General features: G+C 51.4%; 1 protein-coding gene across 2 annotated transcripts; it reads left to right on the top strand.

Annotated features, from left to right (window-relative positions):
• The first annotated feature begins 267 nt into the window (after positions 1–267).
• Positions 268–2,383, top strand: LOC119316280. 2 transcript variants are annotated; one of them, XR_005152845.1, is made up of 3 exons: positions 268–1,110; positions 1,211–1,492; positions 1,656–2,219. XR_005152845.1 is itself a non-coding variant. In XM_037590585.1 (3 exons), the coding sequence occupies exons 1-3, from the start codon at positions 655–657 to the stop codon at positions 2,324–2,326; spliced, it is 597 nt and encodes a 198-aa protein (XP_037446482.1). In that variant the 5' UTR covers positions 272–654; the 3' UTR covers positions 2,327–2,383. The 2 variants fall into 2 exon arrangements, 1 of the variants encoding a protein (XP_037446482.1); XM_037590585.1 differs by lacking the exon at positions 1,656–2,219 and adding an exon at positions 2,245–2,383 and having other exon boundaries at positions 272–1,110; positions 1,211–1,269.
• The last annotated feature ends 7,860 nt before the right edge of the window (positions 2,384–10,243 follow it).

The following is a 10,243-nucleotide window of genomic DNA, read 5'->3' as shown; positions in this document are numbered from 1 at the left end:
TTCACCTCACTATACCCGCAGGTAGGTTCCTCCCCACACACCCGCCGCCGCCTCATGTCCATCTCGCTGCGCCCTTCCCATTATGGTGTTTCACTTTCACGTCTCTCCTCTAAGGCACGGGCGTAGCGAGGCGCGATGGCCACTGTGCGGCGTGCGCGGCTCGGAGGGCTAAGGGAGCGTGGGGTTAGTGGCCAGAGGGAGTGCAGCGGCCGGAGGTGAAGGGCGAGCGCGAACTGCGGTCGAGGTTCGTGTGTGGTATGGACGAGGTGTCGGTTGGCTGAATGCGTGGTGCACAGGCAGTAGTAGCAGACACGAGCTGTTTACGCTGCTTTTCTCTGTATTTTCTCTACTACTAATAAACAATCAAACATAATTTTTTTAAACGCACCCCATAAATATACACGAACCCATTACTACCGCAAGATTAGGCCCATTAAACTTAATCCAACCGCTAGGCTTCATCTAATCCGTTCTACGTGTGCATTTAGCAATTTATGTTGGCTGACCTTACTCCACCATCCGCTACCTCTCTTCCGTGATTAGCCCCGACCTTCGCTACCTCTCCCGTGATTAGCGCCGACCTTCTCCACTCAATCCCTCCCAGTAGAATCCCTTCTGCCGCTACTATGCAAGCCATCGCCGGGGACGCACGAGATGCCTGTCGTCACCACGCACACGAGCCACGATGGGGAGAGACCGAGAGAGGGAGAGGTGGCCAGCCATGGTAAGGTGTCGTTCATCCGGCGAGCGTGGAGAAATTGGGACGGGAGGAAACAAAGAAACCCCCACGCGCCCACGCCCACCACTGGAACCGTCGCCCCGCACCAGATGCCTACACGGATGGTGGCCGAGCGGAGGAGGGGGAGGCCGAAGTGCTCGCCGTCCCCTTCCGCAGTTCGGCGCTACCCGCACGCTGGAGGGGGTCCCCAGCACAGACCGGATCCCCATCTATGGTCGGACGCTTCGACCTCCTGGGTAGGCATGGCAAGTCCCGCATCCGCGTCTGACACCGTCCCGCCTCGGCCGACGGCCACCTCTTCGCCGAGTGGAGCGTCACCGTCAGTGTCGTCTCCGACTGCCATCGTCGTCACCGACTCCATCAAGAACACCGTATGCCCCCCTCTCTCCCCGTGCCCCGTGGTTCTCTCCCCCGGTGCTCCCTGTCCTGGTTCCTTGATTGATTTGCCATGGCTTTTGTTTGCTTCGTCAGGTGTATGTGAAGGCAAGGAGTGTTTCCTGGGAAGGCATTTCACCTCACTATACCCGCAGGTACGTTCCTCCCCACACACCCGCCGCCGCCTCATGTCCATCTCGCTGCGCCCTTCCCATTATGGTGTTTCACTTTCACATCTCTCCTCTGAGGCACGGGCGTAGCGAGGCGCGATGGCCACTGTGTGGCGTGCGCGGCTCGGCGGGCTGAGGGAGCGCGGGGTTAATGGCCAGAGGGAGTGCAGCGGCCGGAGGTGAAGGGCGAGCGTGAACTGCGGTCGAGGTTCGTGTGTGGTATGGACGAGCTGTCGGTTGGCTGAATGCGTGGTGCACAGGCAGTAGTAGCAGGCACGAGCTGTTTACGCTGCTTTTCTCTGTATTTTTCCTCCACAGAGGCAGTAGCAGGGTCAGGGACAGGACCAACAAATCTCTCTGAATTTTTGCAGGTCCATACTTGCATTCCCCCCTGTCTTTTTGTGTCAACTAGCTGCCATCTATTCGCCAACATCTGCTGTTGTGCGCAAGATTTAGTTATCGGAGTGCGCACACCACGTGCTTGTGTTGCTGTTGTGAGGCCATGGTGGAGGAGGGGGTGGCCCTGTTCTATGGCGGCGCTGTTGGGGAGAGGCTGGTGGAGGACGTGCAGATTGCGGTGACTCGACTGAGACAGGCAATAAGCATCGGATTATACATCGTATTCGGAGCTATAGCTTTTAATATTAATGTATTTTCAAAGTTGCTAGCCTATGCTTATATGGGGAGCTACAGCTTGTAGATGTATTCAGAATGATTTTCACGAAGTTGTGACATTGTCTAACAATTTGACATTTGCTCACTGGGAATTGAATGAAAACATCTACTAAGAAATTAAATGTGTATACAAGTGAGCATTCATCTCCTTCTTTATGTTCTCTTCCGAAATGTGTTTTTTAAGCTTATCAATTTCGTCAGTATAGTTGGAGAGTTAGTTTATGTGCTTATTCCCAGTTGACTATGCCCAATTCACTTAACATGATTTTTGGATTCAATTTTCAGAAATAACTCATATGAAGAACTGAGGCTTTGGTGTGGTCATTGGCCTCCTGAACTGCCAAGCTGTAAATCTTCAGGTATTTAGATAGGTTGATACGAGGATTTGCTTTCAAATGCACCAAGTAAAACATATATATATATATATATATATATATATATATATATATATATATATATATATGCTGGAGCCAGATCTTTGATTCATGGTGATTTGTGTTGATCAATGACTAAATGCAAAATGATGCTAGGTACTTGTGTCCATAGCAAGACATTAATTTGTCTCCTTCTCTAAAATATGTGTTTTATACTCTTGTGATGTACTTCATACAGAGGTTGTTCATGCCATATGACATGGAGAAGCTTGGATCATATTAGTATAGTTGTGATCTGTGTACAGTTCATTTGCAGTTCATTTTTACACATCCTGTTTGAAGCACCGCGGCAATTACATACGGCACGTTTCGTAAATTGATGTGAACTATGTAAATGACAATAGAACATTATATTTTCTTGTTATTATCCTTTCATCACACATACACTGCATTGTTATACGGTATAATGTGAATGTCATGACGAACTAACATCTCACTTATGTGGCTTTCTGTATGCTTTATATAAATAATGACGTGCAGTGAAGAAGTCTTTTCAGAAGGTCAACAATTCATATTCAATAGTTATCACGGACCACACATGATAATTTTTCAGTTTGTATTTTTTCCGCCCTCTTTAGTTGTTGGCAGGGAACATTGTGATTAGTTTGCATGATATATCAGCTGCGAGGACTTGAGAAAATCTTGTTAGAGTGGCAACAATGTTTCGAGATAGGAAATAACCATAAACAATATATATCCTTCTATTATGCAATAGCATCAAACTTGAGAGAAGATGGCATGGATAATCTGATTAAGCACGGCTGCAAGATGCACAAGATGAGAACAACGGTCGGTGAGCATCAACAAGTAATTTCTAGGTGTTTCCTATGTTTCAAAATTTGCCAGCCTTTCAGGTGGTACTTTTTTTATTTGTGATATATTTCATGACTGTAACTCTGGTTGTGTAGTTCTTATTTGTGGCTCCCTTTCTATTTTTTCCTTTTTTTGTAATGTCAATGGATGTCAAGTAATCTATGTTTGATTTACGATATATTTGTAATGAGAGCTCCAAGAATCGGTGAGATTTATCGAGTGTACTCACATTGAAGAGTGTTATTGATACTATAATGAATTGTTGTTGGCTAATTTTGGTGCATGGCGTGCGATAGGCGTGGGCCAAGTGATGATCGGATCAGCCGCCCCGGCAGCCATTGGATGGCAAAAATGATGAGATTTCGGAAGGAAGAGGGGACCAAGGAATGGTGGTGAAATCAACATGCAACATGATTATAATAGGGAGGTGTCCTGCCATGGGCACCCTCTTTGTGACAAAGGAGACCGGAATGAGGGAGAGAGAAATGTGTGTAGGAGATCTATGCTAAAGAGAAAATACGGGGAACGAGCAATGGGAGGGCTTCACTTGGGCACGTGTAGTGCAGGAATGTCGATATACACAAGCAATGCTATACGTCAGGTGATGCCAAGCGTTTCCCTTGCAACACATGGCATCCATGGGTAGACTCATGGAAGGACCGCTGTAAGAGGTTTACTTCAACAAGTGTGATTGCGCCCATAAAAAAGAAACAAGTATGATTGTAATAATCACTCTACCCACGAGGCTACGAGCATTACAAGGAAGAAACTCGGATGTTTGGAAGAGGGCGGTGATAATATAAAAATGTTTCAACTTTTTTAAACACAGTACACACGCAAATGTTCATATACACGCGCGTACACTCACCCCTATGAACGCACACACGCACACCCTACCCCTATGAACACCTCCGAAAGATTGAGCCGGCATATCATCTTGAAATTTACGAAGTCAACGTAGGCACCTCGTTATCGACGGGAACGTCTTCTCCCACTGAATGCACATCGTCGGAAATCCTGAAATAAATCCAGGAATAAATACGAGCACTAGGATTTGAACCCTGGTGGGCTGGGGATACCACAGTCTCTCTAACACCCGAGCAGCAATACCAAGATGGTCTATTTTGACACACGACAATGAAACCTTAACCATGAAGTGGTAAACAATTACGTAATTACGTGCATTGCACGTGCAAGCTTACTAGTGTGATCAAGGAGTTGATCACGGGATGCTGTGTTATGGAACGAGTAAAGAGACTTGCCGGTAACGAGATTGAACAAGGTATTGGGATACCGACGATCGAATCTCGGGCAAGTATCGTACCAATGGACAAAGGAAATTGTATACGGGATTGATTGAATCCTTGACATCGTGGTTCATCCGATGAGATCATCGTGGAGCATGTGGGAGCCAACATGGGTATCCAGATCCCGCTGTTGGTTATTGACCGGAGAGTTGTCTCGGCCATGTCTGCATGACTCCCGAGCCCGTAGGGTCTACACACTTAAGGTTCGATGATGCTAGGGTTATAGGGAATAGATATACGTGGTTACCGAATGTTGTTCGGAGTCCCAGATGAGATCCCGGACATCACAAGGAGTTCCGGAATGGTCCGGAGGTAAAGATTTATATATGGGAAGTCATCATACGGTCACCGGAATAATTCGGGGGTTACCGGTATTGTATCGGGACCACTGGAGGGGTTCCGGGGGTCCACCAGGAGGGTCCACCTGCCCCAGAGGGCCCTATGGGCTGTGTGTGGAGAGGGACCAGCCCCTTAGTGTGTTGGGCGCCTCCCCCCCTAGGGCCCATGCGCCTAGGGTTTGGGGGAACCCTAAAGGGGGGCGCCCCCTTGCCTTGGGGGGCAAGGCAACCCCCCTGGCCGCCGCCCCCTCCTCAGATTGGATCTGAGGGGGCCGGCCCCCTCTCCCTTGCCCCTATATATGTGGGGGTGGGAGGGCAGCCGCACCCTAGTTCTGACGCAGCCCTCCCCCTCTCCCAAGTCCTCCTCCTCTCCCGCGGTGCTTGGCGAAGCCCTGCAGGATTGCCACGCTCCTCCTTCACCACCAAGCGCGTCGTGCTACTGCTGGATGGAGTCTTACCCAACCTCTCCTTCTCCCCTTGCTGGATCAAGGCGTAGGAGACGTCACCGGGCTGCACGTGTGTTGAACGCGGAGGTGCCGTGGTTCGGCGCTTAGATTGGAATCAACCACGATCTGAATCGCTACGAGTACGACTCCTTCATCCGCGTTCTTGCAACGCTTCCGCTTAGTGATCTACAAGGGTATGTAGATGCACTCTCCTTCCCCTCGTTGCTAGATTACTCCATAGATTGATCATGGTGATGCGTAGAAAATTTTAAATTTCTGCTACGATCCCCGAAATCCGACATTTGGCGCGCCAGGTAGGGGTGCGCCGGAGTTCTCCCTCCCGACGACCCGCTCTCCACCAACATCGCGTTCCGCCTTCATGGCGGGCAACGCGCCGCCCGCTCCGGCTATAGATGTCGGCATTGGGGTCAGGGGGCTCCAGGCCTTGGCCCCCGCCTTGTGACAGGTGCAGTGGCCGCGCAAGTTCAAGCCCGAGATGCCACCGCGCTACAACGGCGCAACGGACCCGCTGGTCTTTTTGCTGGCGTACGAGGAGGTCGTCCTCAGAGCCGGGGGCGATGACCGGGTGATGGCCAACTGGTTACCCATGGCCCTCACCGGCGTCCCGTGCATGTGGCTCCTCCACCTGCCGACAGCTTCTGTGACCTCCTTGGAGGAGCTGCGTGACCTCTTCCTCGCCCGTTTTGCTGCACCAGCGCCGCCTGTCGTTGCAACTCTCCTGGGTGGCTCCCAAGCACCACCCTCGAGCCATCACGTCAAGCCGTTCACCCGCCGGATTAGTACCACCTCCAAGCGTCGAGAAGCCCCCCCGGGCTGGGCGGCGCCCAAGGCCGATCTGACCTTCGACTCGGATGATCACCCCTTCAACCCCATCGGTTCGGGCACGCTCCAGATGCTATGCACCCCCACCATCTGCCAAGTGGCCGTCACCAAGACCCTCATCGACGGTGGTGCCGGCCTCAACGTGCTCTCGGTGGAGGTCTTCAGCCTCCTCCACGTGCCGCTGGAACGGCTCCGGCCCAACAAGCCTTTCTTGCGTGTCGGAGTCGGCTCCACCGCCTCCTTGGGACAGATCCGCCTCCCAGTGACCTTCGACACCTATAACAACTTCCGCACGGAGCTGATCGAATTCGACATCTGTCAAGACCCCGATTCCAAGTCACATCGATCTAGCCGGTAACACCTCATATCACTTTGCGGCCTCACGCACGGTATTCCCACGGGTGTCGCCTTACCATGGCCCGGGGCCGTTTGCGCCTTTTGGCTCACGTATATGATAATGTCGCTAGCATCCATATGACAGAGAACCCGGGCCAACATGGCTAGTCGTGAACCCAGAGCGGCACTAACCTATGGGGACAGGCATACATGAATCACATCGAGCATGTCGGTCAGCAGCGTGTGAATCCGGGCTGTAGCGCTGGGCTAACAGGACTCCGGATGTCACCGCGTGACATTTCCCCGAAGGGATAGACACAGGAACGAAGTGAAACACATGTCGGCCAGTCAAGTGATCTGAGCAGTAGTGCTGGGATAGCAGGACTCCGGTGAACTGGGTTGTAGCGGACTACTATGGCTCAAGGAAGCACTGGACTACATTTCCCCATAAGAGAGGCTGCCAAGGATAAACAACTAGATTGTCGGATCCCACACATACCAAGCATTTCAATCATACACACAATATGCTCGATATGTGTAAATACAACATGGCATCACAACATAACTCTACGACTCAAAGTATTTATTCATTAGGCTCCGAGGAGCGAGATATTACAAACATGGGTCTTATGACCCAACATACAAAGCATACAAGCAACAAGCACATGCGGAAGCTTAACTTGTCTGAGTACAGACAACTACAAATGAAGAAGGCTGAGAAGCCTGACTATCTACCAGATCCTGCCAAGGGCACAAGATCGTAGCTGAGGTATCAAGCTAAACGTCGAAGTCCACGCGGAACTACTAGCGAGACTGACGTCTCTCTGCAAAACATAAAATAGGCAAACGTGAGTACAAATGTACCCAGCAAGACTTACATCAGAACTAGCTACATATGCATCGGTATCAACAAGGGGGGGTGGTGGAGTTTAACTGCAGCAAGCCAGCTTTGACTCAGTGGCTAACCTGAACTACGACTGCAAGCAACTCTTTTGAGGTGGCGCACACGAGTCCACATAATCACCATTCAATACACCACTATGGATCCACTCCCGTCTCCCTATGAGAAGGCCATCCATAGCACTCACACATATCTTGCGAGTTTTAGAGTATCCACTTTCACTTATCTATGAATTGTTATAGGCAACCTAGAAGTCCATTACCGCGAACACGGCTATTCGAGTAGATGATGTTAACCCTGCAGGGGTGTACTTCTTCACACACGCTCTCACCACTTACCGTCGTTTACACGACATGTACTCGGCAACCTTCAAGCGGAAGCCCAACGAGGGTGTCAGCCACGGCCTACCTAAACACTTAAGTCTCTAGTCTAGGTTTATTGCCTATCCAGGTTCCATCCGCAGGGAGTCCGGCCGAGGTTTCCACATACGGCCCCGAACGATGTGAACAGGGTTCCCGAGACACCAAACGGGCGCCCGGTACACCGTGCCACGGTGTATCTACCGCAACATAGCCCACCCCTAGGGTCAGCGCTACGCACGGCCGCCAACACATAACCTACAAACACCAGAAACTATTGGCAACTCCTGGACATAGTACTAGGGTGATTAAGAAGCCGAGAGGGTCCATTGGTTTCGGGCCCAATGCGTGGTAGTAACTGTTTCATGGATCACAAACACAGAACTCAGTTCCCGAGGACGGCTTCAATGAGACAACCCACCATGTACTCCTACATGGCCTCTCACCGCTACCATTAGCAAATCGTGTTCACGCACTTAGCTCTCAACAGTAGGACATGTTTACACACATCCGATTCATCCCCGATGAATCAGAACTGACTCAACTCTAAGCAGTAGCAGGCATGACAAACAAACATGAATGAGTAGGCACATCAGGGCTCAAACAACTCCTACTCATGCTAGTGGGTTTCATCTATTTACTGTGGCAATGACAGGTCATGCAGAGGAAAGGGGTTCAACCGCAGCATGTAATAGTTGAATCGTTGTTGTCCTAATGCGGTAAAAGAGAGCAGGAGCGAGAGAGTGTGATTGTATCGGAATGAACAAGGGGATTTTGCTTGCCTGGCACTTCTGAAGATAGCACTGAGTCTTCATCAGTGTCAACGATCACAACGTCGAAACAACGTCTATCGAGAGGGGACAAATACTGGCAACAGAGAAAGAAACACAATCAATGCAATGCACAATATGATGCATGATCATGACATGTCAATATGCTATGGTTTGATCTAATGTAACTAGCAACATGTTAAATGGAGTTGGTTTGAACCTTAGGTTCAAATTCAAATTCAAACTATGAATTCAAATAGTGCATTATCATGTTTTGGACTAAACAGTGAGGTTAAGTTTTTCAAACATGCATGAAAATGCCATATTCAGATTCCTTGGATTTTTCTGATCATTTTTCATATATAATTTATTTCATTTGGAGTTACAGTTGAATTTCTATGAATTTTAGAAGTTTATACTAATTTTGGAATTTTCTGAATTATTTTTAATCCAGAAAACGAATAACTGCGTCAGCAATGCGTAAGCATGACGTCAGCGGGTCAAAGGGCTGGTCCAAGTCAAACCTGACAGTGGGGTCCACACATCAGTGACACAGTGAACTAACAAGGTTAATTAAAATTAAACTAAACCTAACCTAGTTTAGTTAAGGCATGGGCCCACATGTCAGAGGCTAATTAACTAACTAAATAATTAGCACTAACCTGGGTTAATTAGCAGGGCTGGCCCCATGCGTCAGTGACCCAGGGTGGTCAAACCCTGGTCAGACGGGGTCAGACCCCCGGTCAACCGGGGCTAAACCACCGGCGTTTAGCCGCCGGCGATGACCAGACGCGGCGAAGGCCGCGGGAATGGGCTCTGGGGCCCCGTTCGCAGCGTGGTTGGGCTTGTTCGAGAGCCCAGACCAGAGCGCGTCGGATGGTAGCGCTAGCTGGGCCTGGGGCGGCCGGAGGCGACGGTGAGGAGCTCGGCCGCGGCGGCCGGAGCTCGGGCGTGCTCGGGTTTGGCGCTGGGATGCACAACAGGGGCGTGGAGAGGGGCTACGGCCTCCTGGGAGTGTGGCAAACGCGGTGACACACTCGGTTTCGAGCCCGCGTGGCTGTGGCCACCACGACGGCGTCGCCGGCGGAGCAGAGTGCTCGGGCTCGGTGGAGATGGCGGCTAGGGGGCGCAACCGAGGCATAGAGGAGGGGGGTTAGGGGCAGGGGCTCACGGTGGATGCAGAGGTGGCCTCGGCGTGCTCGGGGAAGCACCGGAGCGAGCGGGGCGGCGAGAGGCATCTCCGGTGGTAAAAGGTTGAAGAAGACCTCAAAGGCGACGCTGCAGGGCTTCTGGCGGGGCGTGGTTCGGTGAGGGGGTCGAGGACGACGTCGCGGAACTCGTGGGCACAATAGAGGGGCGAGGGGTAGCTGTGGCCGTGGTGGTTCTCGTCGGCGGCGGCGGCCGCGTTCGGTGGTGCGAGGGAGAGAGACAGGGGAGGGGATGAGCACGGGAGGGGGGAGGAGTGAGAGGGCCTGGGGGTGCATGGCCGTCTCCGTGGCGCTAGAAGAGAGCCTAAGGGGCGCGAGGCAGGCAGGGAGGAGGTGGCGGCCTCAGCGTGCGCCGTGCCCGCCTTCGCCTCTGCCTACTGGCAGAGGTTGAAGACGACTGGCACTGGCTAGCTGGGCTGGGCCGGCTGGAGGAGCTGGGCCACTACAGTAACAGGCCAGGTGGGCTTTGCCAGGTTGGTTCCTCTCTTTCTAATTCTGTTTATGTTTTCTATTTTTCTGTAATTGTTTT

The sequence above is a fragment of the Triticum dicoccoides genome, chromosome 6A (genome assembly GCF_002162155.2).
Source record: "Triticum dicoccoides isolate Atlit2015 ecotype Zavitan chromosome 6A, WEW_v2.0, whole genome shotgun sequence".
In the NCBI taxonomy this organism is placed as follows: Eukaryota; Viridiplantae; Streptophyta; class Magnoliopsida; order Poales; family Poaceae; genus Triticum; species Triticum dicoccoides.
This window is presented reverse-complemented; position numbering and strand designations above follow the sequence as displayed.